The 25,762-nt window shown below is 42.3% G+C and overlaps 1 protein-coding gene across 1 annotated transcript in view; it reads right to left on the reverse strand.

Annotated features, from left to right (window-relative positions):
• Positions 1-25,762, reverse strand: part of abtb2b (ankyrin repeat and BTB (POZ) domain containing 2b) — a 132,969-nt gene that overhangs the window by 12,801 nt on the left and 94,406 nt on the right. Inside the window, exons 4-6 of the mRNA XM_039017057.1 lie at positions 7,225-7,377; positions 852-1,017; positions 409-498 (exon numbers count right to left, since the gene is read on the reverse strand). Coding sequence (XP_038872985.1) covers positions 409-498; positions 852-1,017; positions 7,225-7,377 — 409 coding nt within the window. The remainder of the gene's footprint in view (positions 1-408; positions 499-851; positions 1,018-7,224; positions 7,378-25,762) is intronic.

Genomic DNA, 25,762 nt, shown 5'->3' on the forward strand with positions numbered 1-25,762 from the left:
CAACTATCATTTGGGTCGTCATCCGTGTCTTGTGTGATATACGTGGTTTATTGATAACAACTCTGTTCCCTACTATAGGCAGTTGGCTGCCTAGTGATTGCAACATTGTAACTCTCCGACGTGACGAGCAGGCAACGATGTTGAGTTTCCAATTGCTACACAATAAGCTCAACTGAAATGCAACAATTGCGCATGATACACAGCCTTGTTTCTTTGTCCTCAAGAAGGCGTGATCTTGAGGCCGTCTTTACTCTGCCTTGGAGAAAGAATTCCCTCTCAGAGAAACGGGGATAATCAATAAAATCTTTCCTAATTTTTGCCAAGTTCCGGTACACTTTGCTGGCATTTACCGGCTAACAGAAACCCTGATCAAGAGTAACCAATCAGAGCAGGGGGAAAAAGCCTTACCGCCACGTCTAGGTTGGCCCCGGCATCAATCAACATCTGGACCAGAGCTTCATCTCCCGCTGAGCACGCATACATTAGAGGGGTCATACCCTGCACAGAGAGAGAGACAGAGTGGTTGAGAGAGACAAAGAGGTTGAGAGAGACAGAGAGGTTGAGAGAGACAGAGAGGTTGAGAGAGAGACAGAGAGAGACAGAGGTTGAGCGAGAGACAGAGAGAGACAGAGAGAAAGAGAGAGAGAGACACAGAGACAGAGACACAGAGAGAGACAGAGACAGAGAGAGAGAGTAATGCTTTGTTTAGAATATGATTTACCAACTGCAGCACGTTAGACCTCAACTCAGCAGTTGAGTTCACACAAAATGAGCACATCCACACACCTACCTTCAGCACCACACACACACCTCAAACACACCCTGCTCAACCCCTCACGCTCTCTCAATACCTGGTCATCCATGCTGTTTACTCCGTCAGGCCCCAGCAGGTCGATGGCCTGGCCAATCAGGTCGGTGCGTCCACAGTTGAGCATGCGGAAGCCCAGGTCCAAGTGAAACTTATCAGTGGCTGCCTTGGAGTCCAGACGCCTGAAAGAACTAAAACAACACTCAGGCCTGGGGGAGAAACAGCGGGAAGGGGGAAAGACAGAAGAAGATGAGGAAAAAGAAGAAGAAGGACAACAGAAAGAGAGGAAGGGAGAGACAAGTGGAGGGGAAAAAGGTTAGCGTTAGGTTTGTCAGTGTTCATCAACCACATAATGGGTGGAGCAGTTTAATACCTTAACCTGTTGAGGACAGAGGGCGCTGTTTTCACTTTGGGGGAAAATCGTGCCCAATTTAAACGGCCTCGTACTCAATTCTTGCTCGTACAATATGCATATTATTATTACTATTGGATAGAAAACACTCTCTAGTTTCTAAAACTGTTTGAATTATATCTGTGAGTAAAACAGAACTCAAGTTGGAGCAAACTTCCTGACAGGAAGTGGAAAATCTGAAATCGATGCTCTGTTCTAGGGCCTGCCTATAAATGTCCTTGATATATATCAGTATACATGCACTTCATACGTCTTCCACTAGATGTCGACAGGCAGTGAGAGAAGAAATGGAGTGTATAACTTGATCTGGGATCGAATAAAAGCTCTCGGCATGACGTGTCACCAGTTTCCTGTTTTCTGGAGAGCGCGTGAAGGGACCTGGTTTTGCCTTCTGAAAAGCTGCCGTTATAGACGACTAATATCTCCGGCTTTGATTTTATTTGATACATGTGACAATATCATCGTAAAGTATGTTTTTTCAATATAGTTTTATTAGATTATTGAAATTTATTCGGGACGTTAGGCGTGTTGCGTTGTGTGCCTTTGTTCAGGAAGGAGAGCTTCGCGCTACTTTGCTAGCTTTCCGTGCTAATTGACTGGAGAAGAGGACATTCTAAATCCAAACAACGATTGTTCTGGACAAAGGACCCCTTGTACAACATTCTGATGAAAGATCATCAAAAGTAGGACCCATTTTATGATGCTATTTCATATATCTGTCGAACATGTGAAATAGTCGTTTGCGCCCAGATTTTGGGTACTCTCTCGCTATAACTAAGCTGTATGTCGTAATGAAGTTATTTTTAGAATTCTAACACGGCGATTGCATTAAGAACTAGTGTATCTATCATTTCCTATACAACATGTATTTTCTAGTAACGTTTATGAATAGTTATTTGGTCAGAATAGTTGAGTGTCGTAAAAATATCCGCACATTCTGGGAAAAAGATGCTACGTTAGCACAATGTATAACCACTGATTTCAGCTCTAAATATGCACATTTTCGAACAAAACATAAGTGTATGTATAACCTGATGTTATAGGACTGTCATCTGATGAAGGTTTATGAAGGTTAGTGAAAATTAATATCTTTTGCTGGTTTATTCCCTATCGCTAACGTGCCTATTGCTATCGCTAACGTGCCTTGATGAATGAATGCGGTAGTGTGGTAGGCTATTGTAGTAAGCTAATATAATGCTATATTGTGTTTTCGCTGTAAAACACTTAACAATGTTTCTTTGAGTAGGATGATGTCTAGACTAGACATATGGTGTTAATCTAACTAGGCTAAGACCTTTTAAAGGGGACAGAAGTTCAGTTTTGATGATTGGTAAAGTCATGTGTTGATGATTTAACTAGCTCATTTGACAGGAGCAAAATATAAGTGAGAGACATATCTTTAAGCCTTTCCTCCATCAGCTGATCTACTGTAGGATCAGGTCCCCTCTGTCAATGTAATATTAATCATCGTGATCAAAAAGGCAAAACTGATCCAAAAGCAGATGTATGGTGCAGCTAGCAGTATCAGTGTTGACTGCCACGACCAATCAGATTACAGGGTCAGGAGGAAATGAACATTCAAAACTTGACAACTTAATTTGAGGCAAAGGTCATTTCAATAGACTTTTTTTATTTTTATTACCTACTACATTGTCCAGGACATAGAATAAAACAAGTAGTTGCACCGGAAAAACTGGGATAACGTGGAAAAGTAGAATAAGTGTGGAGAATAACAGTAGTGTTCTTGCTGACACAAGCACACGAATTACCCTATATTTTAGCATATTGTAAGGAATGAGAAAACTTACAATAGCTATGGTGAAAGACCAAATAAGTTCTATAGATATACAGGAAATGTTAGTTGGTCAAAGTAAAAAATGTTTACCGGAGCCTGCATTTGGGCTTATTTGAATTATTGTCCATCGAGATACAGTTGAAGTCGGAAGTTTACATACACTAATGTTGGAGATATTTTAATACTCATCTTTCAACCATTCCACAATTTCTTGTTAACAAACTATAGTTTTGGCAAGTTGGTTAGGACATCTACTTTGTGCACGACACAAGTAATTTTTCCAACTATTGTTTACAGACAGATTATTTCATTTATAATTCACTGTATCAGATTTCCTGTGGGTCAGAAGTTTACTAAGTTTACTAAGTTGACTGTGCCTTTAAACAGCTTGGAAAATTCCAGAAAATTATGTCATGGCTTTAGAAGCTTCTGATAGCCTATTTGACATCATTTGGAGGTGCACCTGTGGATGTATTTCAAGGCCTACCTTCAAACTCAGTGCCTCTTTGCTTGACATCATGGGAAAATCAAAAGAAATCAGCAAAGACCTCAGAAAAAAATTGTACACCACAAGTCTGGTTCATCCTTGGGAGCAATTTCCAAACGCCTGAAGGTACCACGTTCATCTGTACAAACAATAGCAAGTATAAACACCACGGGACCACTCAGCCATCATACCGCTCAGGAAGGAGACGCGTTCTGTCTCCTAGAGATGCTTTAAAAAGTTGTGCTATAAATTCTCAGACAGCTCAAAGATTCCGTGATGCCTTTCCAGACTCCCTCTTCCTACCCAAGGACGTCAGAGGACAAAAATCAGTTAACCACTTAACCGACAAACTCAATTTAACCTTGCACAATACCCTAGATGCAGTTGCCTTCCTGCCTTCCTGAAGACAAACAATGTATACAAAATGCTTCAGTCTGGTTTTAGACCCCATCATAGCACTGAGACTGCACTTGTGAAGGTGGTAAATGACCTTTTAATGGCGTCAGACCGAGGCTCTGCATCTGTCCTCGTGCTCCTAGACCTTAGTGCTGCTTTGATACCATCGATCACCACATTCTTTTGCAGAGATTGGAAACCCAAATTGACCTACACGGACAAGTTCTGGCCTGGTTTAGATCTTATCTGTCGGAAAGATATCAGTTTGTCTCTGTGAATGGTTTGTCCTCTGACAAATCAACTGTACATTTTGGTGTTCCTCAAGGTTCCATTTTAGGACCACTATTGTTTTCACTATATATTTTACGTCTTGGTGATGTCATTCGGAAACATAATGTTAACTTTCACTGCTATGCGGATGACACACAGCTGTACATTTCAATGAAACATGGCGAAGCCGCAAAATTGCCCTCGCTGGAAGCCTGTGTTTCAGACATAAGGAAATGGATGGCTGCCAACTTTCTACTTTTAAACTCGGACAAAACAGAGATGCTTGTTCTAGGTCCAAGAAACAAAGAGATCTTCTGTTGAATCTGACAATTAATCTTGATGGTTGTACAGTCGTCTCAAATAAAACTGTGAAGGACCTCGGCGTTACTCTGGACCCTGATCTCTCTTTTGACGAACATATCAAGACTGTTTCAAGGACAGCTTTTTTCCATTTACGTAACATTGCAAAAATCAGACATTTTCTGTCCAAAAATGATGCAGACAAATTAATCCATGCTTTTGTTACTTCTAGGTTAGACTACTGCAATGCTCTACTTTCCGGCTAGCCAGATAAAGCACTAAATAAACTTCAGTTATGTAATAAAATGTATGCACTCTACTGTAAGTCGCTCTGGATAAGAGCATCTGCTAAATGACTAAAAAAACACACAAAAAAAAAAATGCTAAATACGGCTGCTAGAATCCTGACTAGAACCAACATTTTTTATCATATTACTCCAGTGCTAGCCTCCTGGCTTCCTGTTAAGGAAATGGCTGATTTCAAGGTTCTACTGCTAACCTACAAAGCATTACATGGGCTTGCTCCTACCTATCTTTCCGATTTGGTCCTGCCGTACATACCTACACGTACGCTACGGTCACAAGAATTTCTAAGGAAACAGCTGGAGGCAGGGCTTTCTCCTATAGAGCTCAATTTTTATGGAATGGTCTGCCTACCCATGTGAGAGACGCAGACTCGGTCTCAAACTTTAAGTCTTTATTGAAGACTCATCTCTTCAGTAGGTCCTATGATTGAGTGTAGTCTGGCCCAGGAGTGTGAAGGTGAACGGAAAGGCACTGGAGCAACAAACCGCCCTTGCTGTCTCTGCCTGGCCGGTTCCCCTCTCTCCAGCTTTAATTTCTTTCATCACATTCCAAGTGGGTCAGAAGTTTACATACACTCAATTAGTATTTGGTAGCAATGCCTTTAAATTGTTTAACTTAGGTCAAACATTTTGGGTAGCCTTCCACAAGCTAACCACAATAAGTTGGGTGAATTTTGGTCCATTCCTCCTGATAGAGCTGGTGTAACGGAGTCAGGTTTGTAGGCCTCCTTGCTCACACACGCTTTTTCAGTTCTGCCCACAAATTGTCTATAGGATTGAGGTCAGGGCTTTGTGATGGCCACTCCAATACCTTGACTTTGTTGTCCTTAAGCCATTTTGCCACCACTTTGGAAGTATGCTTGGGGTCATTGTCCATTTGGAAGACACATTTGCGACCAAGCTTTAACTTCCTGACTGATGTCTTGAGATGTTACCTCAATATATCAACATCATTTTCCTACCTCATGATGCCATTTATTTTGTGAAGTGCACCAGTCCCTACTGCAGCAAAGCACCCCCACGGTTGGGATGGTGTTCTTCGGCTTGCAAGCATCCCCCTTTTTAAATGTTTTATTATTATTTATTGAATATTCGAAACATACATTACACTTGCAGTGAAGCCGCTCAATAACTACATCATACCAGTCATCCAACAGATTCCCATTCAGAGCAACACACAGAAGCATCCAGGGACAATGCCCTGCTCAAGGGCATGTTGACCGATCTACCACCAGGCCAAAAAACGTGAACCCGAACCCAAAATCCCCTCACAGTTCCCCAAAAGGTGCCCCTCAACCATTCGAGACCCCTCACACAGCCCCCCATCATATATATATATATGATTTATAAATAAATCAATAATGACTAGCTCAAGAAATAGTGAAAATTGTCATCTTATCCAATGGATTCTGTACATTTTCTGGTCAAAAATGGAAGTTGCAAAAACATAAGTTTGCACCGCTTATTTTAATTTGCTCTATGGCTCAGGTGGCCAAGTGTAGGCTATGGCGAAAAGCTGTTTGGCTCAGTTTGTGACTCACGAAGAGGTAGATATTTGCAGCTGTTTCTGATTAATAAACATGCTGATGGGTGATAACATTCAAAGAAAACCCAGCCCTGAAAAGAAATGTAGACCACAAAGTATTAGCACGTCATTTCAGAGGGAAACAAGGCATTGACATAAAAAAAATCTAAAATCTAAATGCAACATGTAAAGTGTTGATCCCATGTTTTATGAGCTGAAATAAAATATCCCAGAAATGTTCCATATGCACAAAAAGCTGATTTCTCTGAAATTTTGTGTACGAATTTGTTTAGATCCCTGTTAGTGAGCATTTCTCCTATGCCAAGATAATCCATCGACCTGACAGGTGTGGCATATGAAGAAGCTGATGAAAAGCCATGATCATTACACAGGTGAACCTTGTACTGGGGACAATAAAAGGCCACCTTAAAATGTGCAGTTTTGTCACAGATGTCACAGGTTTTGAGAGAGCGTGCAGTATGCAGTGCCTTAGACCGCTGTGCCACTAGGGACATAGTAAGGTGTATGTTGATCGGCTACTGCTGCCACAACTGCCCCTTTTCTCCCTCCCTCCTCTCCATCTCTGCTAGGGATTTCTGAGATTTTTGATATGTAAAAAAATCTTAAGCTAACAAGTGGTACGCTTTTTGCCTTTTTTCTAACAAGGGGCACGGCCTACCCCCACGCACCCTCTCAATTAGAGACCTGCATGTAGGAGTGTGTTTCAAAGAGCACTCTTTTTGGACAAGTCTGAGAGTGAGCTACCTGCATCTCTGCTATGTATTTAACTGTGTGTGTGTGTGTGTGTGTGTGTGTGTGTGTGTGTGTGTGTGTGTGTGTGTGTGTGTGTGTGTGTGTGTGTGTGTGTGTGTGTGTGTGTGTGTGTGTGTGTGTGTGTGTGTACATGTTTTTGCTCTCTCTCTTACTTCAGCTGTCTGGGTTCACAGTCCAGGCCTGGGAGGAGCTGTCTGGCGGTCTGTCTGACATCATCGCTGTCCACCAATAGGCTGCGGCGGTGCTCAGCGTGCACAATAGCCACTCGCATCCACTCCATCAGGGGCGGCAGCAGCAGGAAGGGCCTATGGAAGACACAGAATGGTGTTACAGAAAAATTCACACCCCATCAATACCTGTTTCCTTCAGAAAGGGGCTATGGAGAGAGAATTCCCTATTCCCTATTTAGTGCAGTAATTTTGACCAGGGCCCATCGTGCTCAGTGATAGGGTGCAATTTGGGGCACTTGTTATAATATAGCTCCCTTATAATGCAATATCTTCTATTTTGCCCCAAATATGAGCTCCAGGAAGAACCAGTTAAGGAAAGAAGGGCTTGTGTCCCAAATGTGTAAAACAGGGCTTGTGTCCCAAATACCACTAATAGGACTCTGGTCAAAAGTAGTGCAATATTTAGGAAATAAGGTGAGTTTTGGGACACAACCAATCTGTCCTAAATAACATCCTGTTATGAAAGAGGAATGCCAACTTTCCAGTCTAAATATGCACTTACTAAATGTAGCAAGTGATTTAGCTACCCAGGAGAGTTCAGTGAGAGAGAAAAAGAGAGAGAGAGAGAGAGAGTCTGTTCTTTCCTGTTTGAGTATCTCTGGCTCAGACCTGAAGACCAGCATTCAGCAGGATGACATCTCCTGACCCTGAACACCACTTGTGTGTGTCTGTGTGTACATCCTTGTGTATCTTGACTGGAACGAATTGCAAAAATTGCTGAAGTTGGAGACTTATATCTCATCACTTTAAGCATCAGCGATCTGAGCAGCTCACCGACCGCTGCAGCTATACATAGCCCATCTGTAAATAGCCCATCCAACTACCTACCTCATCCCCATATTGTTTTTATTTACATTTGTTTTGCTCTTTTGCACACCCGTATTTCTACTTGCACATCATCATCTGCACATCTATCACTCCAGTGTTAATTTGCTAAATTGTAATTACTATGGCCTATTTGTTGCCTTACCTCCTTACTCCATTTGCACACACTGTATATATATGTTTCTATTGTTATTGACTGTACTTTTGTTTATCCCATGTGTAACTCTGTTGTTGTTTTTTGTCGCACTGCTTTGCTTTATCTTGGTCAGGTCGCAGTTGTAAATGAGAACTTGTTCTCAACTGGCCTACCTGGATAAATAAAGGTGAAAAAAAAAATATATATATATATTTCTTCTGCCTGCTAGCCATGTAATAGAGATGGAAGAGGTCAAGGGTGTGAGACCAGTATAGAACCAGAGTGTCATTGATTCCCGCCCCCTTTCTTCGCCCCACCACTTAACCCCCCCTAAACCGGAGCCTGTTAGCAACTACCAATTCCCCCTCAACCTTTTAAAATCCCCCCGACGCCCTACCCCCTATTTCCTAATCACCTGCCCATCAATTGCCTACACACACTCACAGAACTTCCATCCCCCACCCTCAGCTCCCACCTACCAAGCCAACCCATAGCTGCAACCCCCAACTTCAATTATTCAAACCCCCCAGTCCCCATCGGGCCCCTGGCTGCCTCTCAACTGTCAGCCCTGGTGACAGCAACAGAGACTTCCATGTTCTGTCACTCTATGTGAATGCACTGGAGCTTTATCTAATTTCCCCCCCCTCTTTCCGTCTCTGTCACTAGAGGTTGATAAGACAACTGAATGACAGTATCAATGCTAGCCAACAATGCTAATGACGTTTAAGAGTGCTAACAATGAGGACAATGTGAATGAGACCACCTTGGAGTTGCCTGCTGTGCCTCTCAGTCTCATACACAGAGTGTAGATGCATGAATGACACCACAGGTGTCCGGGTGCTCATTATCCACAGTCAACATACACTACGGAGACGGTGTGTGTGTTTGTGTGTCTCCAGGGCGTTGCTCAGAATGACATCACAGCAGGAGTGTGTGTGATTACACAATCTTTAGAGATGAGGGAGACAGTGTTCAAAACACTCATTACTATCACTGTTGCCGCTTCACACGATCAAAGACTGCAATAAAACAACACAACTCCTCCTATGTTGATGTTTTATTGTCCCATACACCAGATACATGCAGTGAAATGTGTTGTTTTACAGGGTCAGCCATAGTAGTACGACGCCCCCGGAGCAAATTAGGGTTAAGTGTCCTTTCTCAAGGGCACTTTGAAAATATTTTTCACCTTTAAGGCTTTTCGAACCCTCTAACCGCTAAGCTACGTGCCACACATACTCTTATTGTTTACTACTGGCTCTGTAATCCCATCCATATTTAAATATAACAGCAAACACTTAGACAATACTATACAATAATCCAGATACAGCAAGTAGTGATATTGTTGATGTGTTTGTGAGTGAGGGAGGGAGGGAGGAAGGAAGGAGGGAATTAGGGAGGGAGAGAGAGATATTACCATAAGACAGACCACATATTCACCCTGCACACCATAATTGACAAACAAACCAAAATAAAAGCATAAAAGTCTTCTCATGCTTTGTTGATTTCAAAAAAGCTTTTGACTCAACTTGGCATGAGGGTCTGCAATATAAATTGATGGAAAGCGGTGTTGGGGGAAAAACCTACAAATTATAAAATGAATGTACACAAATAACAAGTGTGCAGTTAAAGTTGACAAAAACAACACCGATTTCGTTCCACAGGGCCGTGGGATAAGACAGGGATGCAGCTTGAGCCTAAACCTCTTCAACATATATATCAACAAATTAGCGAGTGCACTAGAACAGTATGCAACACCCGGCCTCACCCTACTAGAATCTGAAGTCAAATTGTTTGCTAATGATCTGGTGCTTCTGTCACCAACCGAGGAGAGCCTACAACAGCACCAAGATCTTCTGCACAGACACGGTCAGACCGGGGCCCTGACAGTGAATCTCAGTAAGACAAAAATAATGGTTTTCCAAAAAAGGTCCAGTTGCCAGGACCACAAATACAAATTCCATCTAGACACTGTTGCCCTGGATCACACAAAAAAACTAGACCTATCTCGGCCTAAACATCAGCACCACAGGTAACTTCCACAAAGCTGTGAACGGACTGAGAGACAAGACTAAAAGGGCCTTCCACGCCATCAAAAGGAACAAAATTCAACATTCCAATTAGGATCTGGCTAAAAAATACTTGAATCAGTTATAGAATCCATTCCCGTTTATGGTTGTGAGGTCTGGGGTCCACTCACCAACAAAAATTCACAATATGGGACAAACATCAAATTGAGACTCTGCATACAGTATTCTGCAAAAACATCCTCAGTGTACAATGTAGAACACCAAATAATGCATGCAGAGCAGAATTAAGACGATACCCGCTAATTATCAAAATCTAGAAAAGAGACGTTAAATTCTAAAACCACCGAAAAGGAAGTGATTCCCAAACCTTCCATACCAAAGCAATTACCTACAGAGAGATACACTTAGAGAAGAGATCCCTCAGCAAGCTGATGCTGGGGCTCTGTTCACAAACAAACCACACAGAGCCCCAGGACAGCAACACAATTAGACCCAACTAAATCATGAGAAAACAAAAAGATAATTACTTGACACATTGAAAATAATTAACCAAGGAAACTGTGCAAACTGGAATGCTATTTGGCCCTAAACAGATACTACACAGTGGCAGAATACTTGATCACTGTGACTGACCCATAAATTAAGGAAAGCTTTGACTATGTACAGACTCAGTGAGCATAGCCTTGCTATTGAGAGGACACCATAGGCAGATCTGGCTCTCGAGAGATGACAGGCTATGTGCACACTGCCCACAAAATTGTGGAAAATTAGCTGCACTTCCTAACCAAATGTATGACCATATTAGAGATACATTTTTCCCTCAGATTACACAGACCAACAAATAATTTGAAAAATCGAATCCAATTTTGATAAAGTCAGATCTATTATGTGAAATAGCACAGTGTGCAATCATAGCAGCAATATGTATGACCTGTTGCCACAAGAAAAGGGCAACCAGTGAACATCATTTTCCCCTTTGTACTTTAACTACTTGGACATTGTTACAATATAATATAACAATATGCCATAAAATAACATTAGAAAGGTCTCTATTCTTCAGAAACCTTTGGAGTGCAATCTTTACAGTTCATTTCTGATTGTTTATTTCACTTCTGTTTATTATCCATTTACATTTACATTTACATTTAAGTCATTTAGCAGACGCTCTTATTCACTTTCTTTGGCAATGTAAACATGTTTCCCATGCTAAAATACCTTTACATTGAATTGAATTGAAAGAGAGAGAGAGAGATGCAAATAGACACAGATAGAATGTGATGACATCGTGAGGGAAGAGTACAGGGGGAGATAAAGGAGTGTGTGTGTGTCTGTGCGTCTGCTGTAGATCATTTCCCCCCAGTAATCCCAGTGACTTTTAGAGGACCATACACACAGGTAAACACTCCTGCTACCAGACCACGCACGTGGTGCTCTCTCTTTTGCTCCCTTTACTGCCTGTCTCTGGCCCCTGCCATGACAACACAATTAAATCAGAATGCAAGCAACAACATTTGTTATAGCACTCGGGCTACAGTCAGCAAACATGGGGAGTCGAGACGATAGTTCCAATCTATGTATGTTGTAAATTGCTGTGCAATGTGCTTTGCCTTATAACGCAAATTCCAAATTCTCACCTGTTAGTCCTCCCCCTGCTTAAACATGGGCGGTGCTCTCTCTCTCTCTCGCTTTCTCTATTGCCTGTCTCTGACACCTGCCATGACAACGAAATGAAATCCGAATGTAGGAAATACATTTTTTGTTATAGCACTTGGGCTACAGTCATCAAAGGTGAGTAGTTAAACAGATAGAGAGTTATAACTAAAATGCTCAATTGATGACCTGTTCGTCCTCTCCTTGCCTTAACATGGGTGTTGCTCTCTCTCTCACTACCGCCATAATCATATGACCAAATACCACTATTATATGACAAAAATGGCTGGCCTTATCCATGATGGGTTAGCTTATTAATATGAATTAGATTCTGCTTTTATTAGCTAAATCATTTATTTACTGGCTGGCAATATGTATAGCTAACTAAATTACATAAACTCAGCAGAAAAAGAAAATGTCCCTTTTTCAGGACCCTGTCTTTCAAAGATAATTCGTAAAAATCCAAATAACTTCACAGATCTTCATTGTAAAGGGTTTAAACACTGTTTCCCATGCTTGTTCAATGAACCATAAACAATTAATGAACATGCACCTGTGGAACGGTCGTTAAGACACTAACAGCTTACAGACGGTAGGCAAATAAGGTCACAGTTATGAAAACTTAGGACATTAAAGAGGCCTTTCTACTGACTCTGAAAAACACAAAGAAAGATGCCCAGGGTCCCAACTCATCTGTGTGAACGTGCCTTAGGCATGCTGCAAGGAGGTATGAGGACTGCAGATGTGGCCAGGGCAATAAATTGCAATGTCCGTACTGTGAGAAGCCTAAGACAGCGCTACAGGGAGACAGGACGGACAGCTTGATCGTCCTCGCAGTGGCAGACCACGTGTAACAACACCTGCACAGGATTGGTACATCCGAACATCACACCTGAGGGACAGGTACAGGATGGCAATAACAACTGCCTGAGTTACACCAGGAATGCACAATCCCTTCATCAGTGCTCAGACTGTCCGCAATAGGCTGAGAGAGGCTGGACTGAGAGCTTGTAGGCCTGTTGTAAGGCACGTCCTCACCAGACATCACCGGCAACAACGTCGCCTCTGGGCACAAACCCACAGTTGTTGGACCAGACAGGACTGGCAAAAAGTGCTCTTCACTGACGAGTCACGGTTTTGTCTCACCAGGGGTGATGGTCAGATTCGCGTTTATCGTCAAAGGAATGAGCGTTACACCGAGGCCTGTACTCGGGAGCGGGATCGATTTGGAGGTGGAGGGTCCGTCATGGTCTGGGGCGGTGTGTCACAGCATCATCGGACTGAGCTTGTTGTCATTGCAGGCAATCTCAACGCTGTGCGTTACAGGGAAGACATCCTCCTCCCTCATGTGGTACCCTTCCTGCAGGCTGGATCAACGTGTACGACAGCGTGTTCCAGTTCCCGCCAATATACAGCAACTTCGCACAGACATTGAAGAGGAGTTGGACAACATTCCACAGGCCACAATCAACAGTAGGGTAAACTCAATGCGAAGGAAATCTGTAGCGCTGCATGAGGCAAATGGTGGTCACCCCAGATACTAACTGGTTTTCTGATGTACTCCCATACCTTTTCTAAAGGTATCTGTAGTGCCAGTCATGTGAAATCCATAGATTAGGGCCTAATGCATTTATTTCAATTGACTGATTTCCTTAACTGTAACTCAGTAAAATCTTTTAAATTGTTACGTTTACTATTTTTGTTCAGTATACTGCAGCTACCTCTCTTTAGCAAACACCACAAAGAGAAAGTGAGTGAGAGCGGGTAGTGTGCACTGCTGAACTGTTCCTGCAGACCAAAGCAATACACTGCAGATCGATGAAAAGGGAAAGAGGAGAGGAGAATTTGCGCGTTTCTCCAGTTCTCCTTACAAGCTGGGCTAAACTCTTTTTCCCTTTACCGTGAACGGGTGGGGGATCCAATCATGAAATGAGGAGCACTGTGGTGCAAAGCCACACAAAGCCAGTAGCTCCCTGGCGCTTTACAATGGGGATTATTTTCCCAATCAATCAAACTCATCATGGTATATTATGGGGGGGGGGGGTTCAAATTGACTGTTTTTTGTTCTTGTCTATCACTTGTTTTCTTTGGTGCAAATAAATAAACTGTGCATGTGTCTGCATCCAGAATTGTCCCCAGGATCACTCTACTCTGTGTCACTTGACTGCATATTAGTTATGACAACACTCTGGCTCTCAGCCCAGAGCCGTTTCAAATAAAGCATTTTCATCTCCAATACTAAACACTCTTATTGATTAACCGAAAAGCTGCTCACTAGATTAAACCAATCAGAAACCAGTACCACATTCCCAGAGGTGTTGTATATAAGGAAAATAATCCCCCTACCCTGGTTTATTGAATGGTCTACTTAATTTATGGCCCTCTCGTATCTGAACAAGAGGCCTGGAATGGGACACTCTCAGCAGCTTTAAGACAAGAATGGTGTGTGTGTGTGTGTGTGTGTGCACATGTTTGTCCTTGTATGCATGAGTGAGTGTGTGTGTGCGTGCATCGGTGTGTATACACACCGCTGCCAGTGACCCACACAGGAAAGTAGACGGAGCGTGTCTGTCTGTATGTACCCCACCCATCATGTACCCCACCCATCATCACCCTCGCAATCTGTCCCCATCACCATGTTACTCCACAACAACAACAACAAACAAACACACACACACACACACACACACACACACACACACACACACACACACACACACACACACACACACACACACACACACACACACACACACACACACACACAAGCCCCCAACCTTTCACAGTAACCGGTGTCCCCTCTGTCCATCAAAACCAGATGCCCGCTTTGGACTTTAACTAAATAACATGAAGGCCACTCCACTCGATACCAGAATTTCGACGTTGATACCGATACCAGGTTTAGTATCACAGTACTCAATACCATCACGATACCTGATTCCGAAACGAAACCACAACAACAAAATAAAAAGGCATGTTAGCCAAAAGTCACAGAATGGGATAAACTCAGTTACGGCTCTGTTCAATTATTGGGAATCTTTTGAGTTGAATATATTTACATTTGACCATTTTCACGTGTCTTTTTTTTTTTGAGACAGCCATGTATGCATTAATGAATAGATTATACAATCATGCAATCAATTTGTCTTTGTTTTTACCAATCTAGCCACAAAACAACATAATGGTAATCATTTATTTGAATGGTAAGTCTCTATTAATTAACTGGGTAAATCGAGATGTAGCCTAGGTCTATTCAAAATGTAGGTGAATGCATATTATTCAAAAGGACTGTGTGAATGCATTGAGTTATTTGAGCTTGTTTTAGCTGATTTCGTGGGGCTACAAAATCCCTTCTATTTAGGACACGTTTTATTGGCAACTGCGAGAACAATATTATTTTATTGAAGTGATCAACAACATGTGCATAGAATAAGCAATCTCTTCTTATTTAAAAGTGTGCACTGTCTCTTTAAGAAAGAAATTACGTAATTTGCGAGGCAGAACGTGACTGTGGAATCGGACTTTGTGGCTATGGAATTTTGTGGAAACTAGACGGGAGGCGAGGGAGACTAAAAAGTTAATGAGTTTTTGGTGGCGAGGGAGACTAAGTGACGTTTTTGTTGACAAAACGGCAAATTTTGCGTTACGGGTAGCATATTATCACAAGCAAAGTACTAGGGTACTGAATTGGTGTTTGCTTCAGTTGTAAGCAAGCAAGGAAAGGTAGCCTACAATTAAAACTGAAAACTACCGGTATCGTCTTGCATTGTAAAGTGTTCTAGGCTGGTCGGCCATTGTTTTGCGAACAGTAATGAACCGTTTCAACATTTTTACATGCCGTGTTGCATTATTCAAGTGTGTTAACTTCTGTGCAGAATGAGAGGGGAGCTAACACAGACTCTGGGCTCAGTTAAAACAGGCCTAAAGACCATTCGCTTTCTGTGGATAGATGTCCTCCTTGGTTTCCTAGTCCCTTGTAGCGTCACCTGTGTTCTTTGTGTCAGTTGGCCATTTTTTCCCATTTGGTTTTAATTTCAAAATGTTATGCAGCCTTGTTCTAAAATGGATTAAATAAAACATTTTCCTCATCAATCTACACACAATAACCGATAATGACAAAGCAAAAACAGGTTTTTAGAATATTTTTTGCAAATGTGTTAAAAATAAAAAACTGAAATATCTTCACATACGTATTCAGACCCTTTGCTATGAGACTCGAAATTGAGTTCAGGTGCATCCTGTTTCCATTGATCAGCCTTGAGATGTTTCTACAACTTGATTGGTGTCCACCTGTGGTAAATTCAATGGATTGGACATCATTTGGAAAGGCACACACCTGTCTATATAAGGTCCCACAGTTGACAGTGCATGCCAGAGCAAAAACCAAGCCATAAGGTCGAAGGAATTGTCCATAGAGCTCCGAGACAGGATTGTGTAGAGGCACAGATCTGGAGAAGGATTCCAAAACACTTCTGCAGCATTGAAGGTCCCCAAGAACACAGTGGCCTCCATCATTCTTAAATTGAAGAAGTTTGGAACCACCAAGACTCTTCCTAGAGCTGGCCGCCCGGCCGAACTAAACAATCGGGGGAGAAGGGCCTTGGTCAGGGAGGTGATCAAGAACCTGATGGTCACTTTGACAGAGCTCCAAAATTCCTCTGTAGCGATGGGAGAACCATCTAGAAGGACAACCATCTCTGCAGCTCTCCACTAATCAGGCCTTTGCGGTAGAGTGGCCAGACGGAAGCCACTCCTCAGTAAAAGGCACATGACAGCCCACTTGGGGTTTCCAAAGGCACCTAAAGGACTCTCAGACCATGAGAAACAAGATTCTCTGGTCTGATGAAACCAAGATTGAACTCTTTGGCCTGAATGCCAAGTGTCACGTCTAGTGGAAACCTGGCACCATCCCTACGGTGAAGCATGGCGGTGGCAGCATCATGCTGTGGGGATGTTTGGAGACTAGTCAGGATTGAGGGAAAGATGAATGAAGCCAAGTACAGAGAGATCATTGATAAAAACCTGCTCCCGAGCGCTCAGGACCTCAGACTGGGGCGAAGATTCACCTTCCAACAGGACAACGACCATAAGCACACAGCCAAGACAACGCAGAAGTGGCTTCGGGACAAGTCTCTGTATGTCCTTGTGTGGCACAGCCAGAACCTGGACTTGAACCCGATCAAACATCTCTGGAGAGGTCTGAAAATAGCTGTGCAGCGATGCTCCCCATACAACCTGACAGAGCTTGAGAGGATCTGCAGAGAAGAATGGGAGAAACTCCCCAAATACAGGTGCGCCAAGCATGTAGCGTCATACCCAAGAAGACTCGAGGCTGTAATCACTGCCAAAGGTGTTTCAATAAAGTACTGAGTAAAGGGTCTGAATACTTATGTAAATGTGATGTTTCAGTTTTTTTTTTTTTATTACATTTGCAGAAATGTATAAAAACCTGTTTTCGCTTTGTCATTATGGGATAGATTAATGAAGGGAAAAAAATATTGAATACATTTTAGAATTAGGCTGTATTGTAACAAAATGTGGAAAACCTCAAGAGGTCTGAATACTTTCCGAATGCACTGTATATCCATTAGCAGTGTTTTACATTGTAATAAAGCCAATGCAGGCTTATCACAGTAAGGTGTGTGCACCCTAACCCCTGACTCCTCATCCTACCCCTCAACGGCTGATTTTAGATCAGAGATCCTAGATTTGGAGCCAATGAGATGTAAATACAAACAGGCCAGCCAGAGTTTAACTGACCTCTGATTTGTACACAGCACGTGTCTGGACTCATGTAGATCCGGGTCCATTACAACTACAACAAATCTGATAGCAATCTAATAACGAGACAGAGTCAGACCTTGGGGTTAACCATATTAAATTGCCCTCAATCACAGATTTAGGATCAGATTATCTTGCTTCCACACATAAATGTACACATTACAAAATGGAATATATCTGACCCTGTATCAGTGTTTAGAGGCAACTTTATCTCCCCACTTTTTATCATCACTACACATTGTCCAATTAGACACAGCCACTTTTTACAGCTAGAGCCTGTGTGTGCGTGTGTGTCTGCATGTGTGTGTCTGGGTGTGTGTGTGTGTGTGTGTGTGTGTGTGTGTGTGTGTGTGTGTGTGTGTGTGTGTGTGTGTGTGTGTGTGTGTCTGTGTGTCTGTGTGTCTGTGTGTCTGTGTGTATGTGTGTATGTGTTTAGGGTGGTCTGGGGAGTCGAATTACTCATGCTTTGGAAGCAGAAATTATTGGTTTGGGAAGGGAGAGGAGAGGTAAAGAAAGGGTCAAGTAAATTGGTCATTAACATCTCACACTGATGAAAGTTGTTATTTATTAGTTATTTATTTGTTATAAAAATATTTAGCATGATGACTCAGTGGCATTAAAATATACCACACATGTACAAAAGAATGCACACACATGCCCGCACACACACTTGTAACAGACGCACGCAAACACACACACATATTAACACAATGCTTTCACGGCATTGTCTGTTGAATGTTGAATTAATTCTGTTCCTGTGATAAGACGTGTTGAGTAGCGTTGGGGTCTGCTCAAATGTCTGATGTCTCGGGCCACACAGAGTCGTGGTTAGAGTTCACAACAAAATGTTAATGGGGGTTTCTGGAGAGAGAGTGAGGGGGAGGGAGAGAGAGAGAGAGAGAGAGAGAGAGAGAGAGAGAGAGAGAGAGAGAGAGAGAGAGAGAGAGAGCAAGAGAGAGAGAAAGAATGAAAGCAAGAAAGAGTGAGAGAAAGAGAGCGAGGGAACATTATGGTGGCATCAAACTATAATTATTGTCAGATACTAATTGTAACTCCCATCTCGCGCGCGCGCGCGCACACACACACACACACACACACACACACACACACACACACACACACACACACACACACACACACACACACACACACACACACACACACACACACACACACACACACACACACACACACACACACACACACACACACACACACACACACACACACGTAGAGGTCTGGTGGAATGGAGAGTTGTGTGTGGTGTCCTTTTCTCTTTGATAATAATGAGGAGAGCATATTTGCTCTTTCATCTCTTCAGTAGGTCCTATGATTGAGTGTAGTCTGGCCCAGGGGTGTGAAGGTGAACGGAAAGGCACTGGAGCGACGAACCGCCCTTGCTGTCTTCTGCTTGGCCGGTTCCCCTCTCTCCACTGGGATTCTCTGCCTCTAACCCTTTTACGGGGGCTGAGTCACTGGATTACTGGTGCTCTTTCATCCCGTTCCTAGGAAGGGTGTGTCACTCGAGTGGGTTGAGTCACTGACGTGATCTTCCTGTCCGGGTTTGGCGCCCCCCTCGGGTTCGTGCCGTGGGGAAGATCTTCGTGGGCTATACTCGGCCTTGTCTCAGGGTAGTAAGTTGGTGGTTGAAGATATCCCTCTAGTGGTGTGGGGGCTGTGCTTTGGCAAAGTGGGTGGGGTTATATCCTTCCTGGTTGGCCCTGTCTGGTGATATCGTCGGACGGGGACACAGTGTCTCCCGACCCCTCCTCTCTCAGTCTCCAGTATTTATGCTGCAATAGTTCATGTGTCGGGGGGTTAGGGTCAGTCTGTTATATCTGGAGTATTTCTCCTGTCTTATCCGGTGTTCTGTGTGAATTTAAGTATGCTCCCTCTAATTCTCTCCCTCCCCTCCCGGGGACCTGGGCCCTGGGACCATGCCTCAGGACTAGCTGGCCTGATTACTCCTTACTGTCCCCAGTCCACCTGGTCGTGCTGCTGATTCAGTTTCAACTGGTCTGCCTGCGGCTATGGAACCCTGACCTGTTCACCGGACGTGCTACCTTGTCCCGGACCTGCTGTTTTTGACTCTCTCTCTCTACCACACCTGCTGTCTCTAACTCTGAATGCTCGGCTATGAAAAGCCAACTGACATTTACTCATGAGGTGCTGACCTGTTACACCCTCTACAATCACTGTGATTATTATTATTATTATTTGACCCTGCTGGTCATCTATGAATGTTTGAACATCTTGGCCATGAACTGTTATAATCTCAACCCAGCACAGCAGAAGAGGACTGGTCACCCCTCAGAGCCTAGTTCCTCTCTAGGCTTCTTCCTAGGTTCCTGCCTTTCTAGGGAGTTTTTCCTAGCCACCGTGCTTCTACATCTGCATTGCTTGCTGTTTGGGGTTTTAGGCTGGGTTTCTGTATAGCACATTGTGACATCGGCTGATGTAAAAAGGGCTTTATAAATACATTTGATTGATTGATTGAGGTATGGTATGGGAGCCAGCTGGAGCAGATGTGTGTGTGTGTGTCTCAGGATTAGGGTTGCAAAGCTACTGGTAATTTACCAAAGTTACCAGAATCTACAGTAATTTTGGTAATTAACAGAAAATATATGGCAATCTATCGTGACTTTGGTAATTTATACTTGAATAACTTTGTAAAAAATATATTCATATATAGGGTTAATTTATTATATCTGTGTCCATATTGTCCATGACTTTCTAGTAGATAGAACATATGGTTCAAGAGAAAATAGCATAATTAATCAAAAAAGCATCTAATCAACAATGGCATAATATTCAATTAATTCCGCAACTCTTCCAACTATTGACTTTTCACAACTGCCACCAGTTTGATGCCAAAACATTCACAACAAATACATATTGACATAGTAAAATAAATAAAAGTTTATAACCTTAAAAGGAGATTTCATGCTGACACCCTCATACTAAAAACCAATGGTATTCACCAAGTTGATGGTTTATATTTAGGATAATGTTTTACAGCTTTACAGACACCTGTGATAATCTGAAGTACCCAAAAGAGCCACTCGATGTCTTGTGATATATTACATAAAATCCTTGAGATACCAAAATTCTGATAGTTTCCTGGTAAATGTAGAAAGTTTCCAGTAATATACTCTCCCTTTGCAACCCTACTCAGGAAGCGCACACACAAACACGCGCCGCTCCTACCATAACCAAACACAAACATTCCCTTGGATGCATATACAATTATAAACTCAAATGAAAAACACACACAGCCCACTGGGCACAGACATCAAGTCAACATCTATTCCACGTTTGTTCAGCAAAATTGTATTGAAATGATGTCACAACAACATTGATTCAACCAGTGTGAGCCACTCGGAGATTGACATGCATAAAAACACTAGACTAGTGAGTGAGAGCAGCATCCACTTTGTATGCAAGAGTGCATAGATACCTTTATACAGCCTACCATACCTCACTCTTAAGTGTGTCATTCGCCCTTGAACATACAGGAGACATTTCTCCTGAACTTTTTACACACACACACACACACACACACACACACACACACACACACACACACACACACACACACACACACACACACACACACACACACACACACACACACACACACACACACACACACACACACACACACACACACACACACACACACACACCTCCATAGCACAGGAAGACCTAGGAAGGAAACTTGTACGTACAGTCCCAGTCAAAAGTTGACACACCTACTCATTCAAGGGTTTTTCTTTAATTTTACTATTTTCTACATTGTAGAATAATAGTGAAGACATCAAAACTATGAAATAACACATATGGAATCATGTAGTAACCAAAAAAAGTGTTAAACAAATCCAAATATAATATATATTTGAGATTCTTCAAAGTAGCCACCCTTTGCCTTGATGACAGCTTTGCACACTCTTGGCATTCTCGCAATCAGCTTCACGTGGAATGCTTTTCCAACAGTCTTGAAGAAGTTCCCACATTTGCTGAACACATGTTGGCTGCTTTTCCTTCACTCTGCGGTCCAACTAATCCCAAACCATCTCAATTGGGTTGAGGATGGGTGATTGTGGAGGCCAGGTCATCTGATGCAGCACTCCATCACTCTCCTTCTTGGTCAAATTGCCCTTAAATAGCCTAGAGGTGTGTTTTGGGTCATTGTCCTGTTGAAAAACAAATGATAGACCCACTAGGCGCAAACCAGATGGGATGGCATATCAATGCAGAATGCTGTGGTAGCCATGCTGGTTAAGTTTCCCTTGAATTGAATAAATCACTGACAGTGTCACCAGCAAAGCACCCCCACACCATCACACCTCCTCCTCCATGCTTCACGGTGGGAACCACACATGCGGAGATCATCCGTTGACCTACTCTGCATCTCACAAAGACACAGCGGTTGGAACCAAAACGTTCCAATTTGGACTCATCAGACCAAAAAGACAGATTTCCACCGGTCTAATGTTCATTGTTCGTGTTTCTTGGCCCAAGGAAGTCTCTTCTTATTATTGGTGTCATTTAGTAGTGGTTTCTTTGCAGAAATTTGACCATGAAGGCCTGATTCATGTAGTCTCATCTGAACAGTTGATGTTGAGATGTGTCTAGGGTTGCAAACTTTCCGGGAAAATTCCGAAATTCTTCCGGAAATTTCTCCATGGGATGTTAAGCCCGGGATTTTGGGGAATTTTGCTTAAAGTCATCAAAAAAGTTAGCTTATAACAGTGAACCTTTTTAGTGGGATACACATAAGGCAATTCTCGGTCTTGTGGCATATTTTGGCTAAACTATCCCCAATTCAATGGATGCTATTGAGCCCACACTACTATACTGTCTGAGCCAAGGACTACATGCTTTCTGGTAAGTTTTGATTACAATACTGGGTGGAGTGAATATATTTAATATGACATACATGCCTTTTTGTTAATTAGTAAATAGTAGCCTACACACTAGCAAAGTGTGTTTAAATCATTTCTAACTTGTTAACAATTTTAGTTTTTGCTACCATGTGGGTTTAGCTTGCTTGAGTCTGCTAACTGAGGAGTGTTCATTTACCTGTTTCCATACATGTTTCAATATAAAACATTTATTTTACTAAGGAATTGTTTAATCTAACTGCTTAACTATTTATCTGCACATTGAATGGTATTTTTACTATTTTTTTTCTAATCTTTACAGGAGAAAATGCCACACACACACACACACACACACACACACACACACACACACACACACACACACACACACACACACACACACACACACACACACACACACACACACACACACACACACACACACACACACACACCCCCCTCCCTAAAATATATCAGGTTCAAAACATTGTCTTTCTAATTTCACCAATGACTTCCATAACATATCCATGAACCCTGGAGAACCAACCTAAGGGAACCGACGTGTAGTTTCATAATGACCACATGAGCTACGTCAGCTGATATTTATACAGCCTTTTATCACATCTTACTGGAGGACAGGAAATAGTGGAATCAGGAGTGAGTCAGTCCTAGTCCACGCCCTGTTTTCAGTGGCATACGTACAACACAAGCAGTAACTTGCAGAGCGAACCACTGCTCTACAGGGGTTATTGGAGCAGGGATTCTCTTATTTTTATTTATTTAGTCTGAAGCTAAATGACTAAAACCAGGTAGAAAGTGTGTAGAAAATGCCTACATTTACTTATTTCATCTCTGAAAACTATCTTTCTTCAATCACAGTATTTATTCAGCACATTTTGGTTGATTTTGTGGTCTTAAACCAGTGAGCTTACTAGCAATCTTAATTAAAAAAAAAAAGTGTTCTCTTGTCATATACTTGCTACATTTACAATCAATATAGCATTAAAAATAGTTACCCAGATTGCATTTTGGCTGGGTTTTTTCCCCGCAGTGTGATATTGGGTCGTGACTGAGACAACCAGGTTTAAATTTGAGTCCTGAGGCAAAACCAGATGAGTAATGTCTAATGAGCACACACCATTCAGTTCATTAACATTGTCATGGAACCTCTAATCTCTCACAAATCAGCTATAGGCCTACAACTGTTCAGACACTACCAATAAACTAAGACACTACCAATGAGATAACTATGTCTAAAAACATACAATTACCTTGACCTCAACTTCAAAGCCGGGAAGCCAGCCATAAGAGATGAAAAGAGCCACTGACATGGTTAAAACCCATTAGTACCTCTTAAAATACACTAACACTTTCTCCTATTCACATCTTTCAAATAGTCCACAGTTCTCCAAGACTAACATTTACACCTGTAACAACTACCTGCCCCCCCCCCACCTAGCATTAGCACCCGAATAAGAACCTTGTAGACTCCGTTGTGAACGGTTGGTGGGAAGAGGAGGGGTTCACAGGAAGTTCGTGACAAGTTGATAAGAGCTCTTTAAAAAAGTGCTGTACTTTGCGAATGTGAGCTGTGTAAGAAAGATCCGTGGTTAGCCAACTTCGCATATTCTCAGTTCTTAATTAAACAGTGTCAGTCACAGTCACATGTTTATTTGTGTATTTCTGCATCTACAGTTGAAGTCGGAAGTTGACATACACCATAGCCAAATACAATTAAACTCAGCTTTTCACAATTCCTAATATTTAATCTTAGCAAGAAATCCCTGTTTTAGGTCAGTTAGGATCGCCACTTTATTTTAAGAATGTGAAATGTCAGAATAATAGCAGAGAGCATTATTTATTTCAGCTTTTATTTCATTCATTACATTCTCAGTGGGTCAGAAGTTTACAAACACTCAATTAGTATTTGGTAGCATTGCCTTTAAATTGTTTAACTTGTTTAACAAGCTTCCCACAATAAGTTGGGTGAATTTTGGCGCATTCCTCCTGACAGAGCTGGTGTAACGGAGTAACGGTTTGTAGGCCTCCTTGCTAGCACAAGCTTTTTCAGTTCTGCCCACAAATTGTCTATCGGATTGAGGTCAGGGCTTTGTGATGGCCACTCTAATACCTTGACTGTGTTGTCTTTAAGCCATTTTTCACAACTTTGGAAGTATGCTTGGGGGTCATTGTACATTTTGAAGACCCATTTGTGACCAAGCTTTAACTTCCTGACTGATGTCTTGAGATGTTGCTTCAATATATCCACATAATTTTCCTTCCCTCATGATGCCATCTATTTTGTGAAGTGCACCAGTCCCTCCTGCAGCAAAGCACCCCCACAACATGATGCTGCCACCACTGCGCTTCATGGTTGGGATGGTGTTCTTCGGCTTGCAAGCCTCCCCCTTCTTCCTCCAAACATAACGATGGTCATTATGGCCAAACAGTTCTATTTTTGTTTCATCAGACCAGAGGACATTTCTCCAAAAAGTATGATCTTTGTCCCCATGTGCAGTTGCAAACATAGTCTGTCTTTTTTATGGCGGTTTTGGAGCAGTGGCTTCTTCCTTTCTGAGCGGCCTTTCAGATTATGTCGATTTAGGACTCTTTTACTGTTTGATATAGATACTTTTGTACCTGTTTCCTCCAGCATCTTCACAAGGTCCTTTGCTGCTGTTCTGGGATTGATTTGCACTTTTCGCACCAAAGTACGTTTATCTCTAGGAGACAGAACGCGTCTCCTTCCTGAGTGGTATGATGGCTGCGTGGTCCCATGGTGTTTATACTTGCGTACCATTGTTTGTACAGATGAACATGGTACTTTCATGCGTTTGGAAATTGCTCCCAAGGATGAACCAGACTTGTGGAGGTCTACAATTCAAGGTAGGCCTTGAAATACATCCACAGGTACACCTCCAAATGATGTCAATTAGCCTAACAGAAGCTTCTAAAGCCATAACATCATTAACAAGAAATTTGTGGAGTGGTTGAAAAACAAGTTTTAATGACTCCAACCTAAGTGTATGTACACTTTCGACTTCAACTGTAGATAGATCTGTTTTGAAATGTCCCTAACTTTTTGATAGTGTTTATCTGAGAGAGAGAGAGAGAGAGAGAGAGAGAGAGAGAGTGTGTGTATGAACTGTCTGTCT

Source organism: Salvelinus namaycush, chromosome 21 (genome assembly GCF_016432855.1).
Source record: "Salvelinus namaycush isolate Seneca chromosome 21, SaNama_1.0, whole genome shotgun sequence".
Classification (NCBI taxonomy): domain Eukaryota; kingdom Metazoa; phylum Chordata; class Actinopteri; order Salmoniformes; family Salmonidae; genus Salvelinus; species Salvelinus namaycush.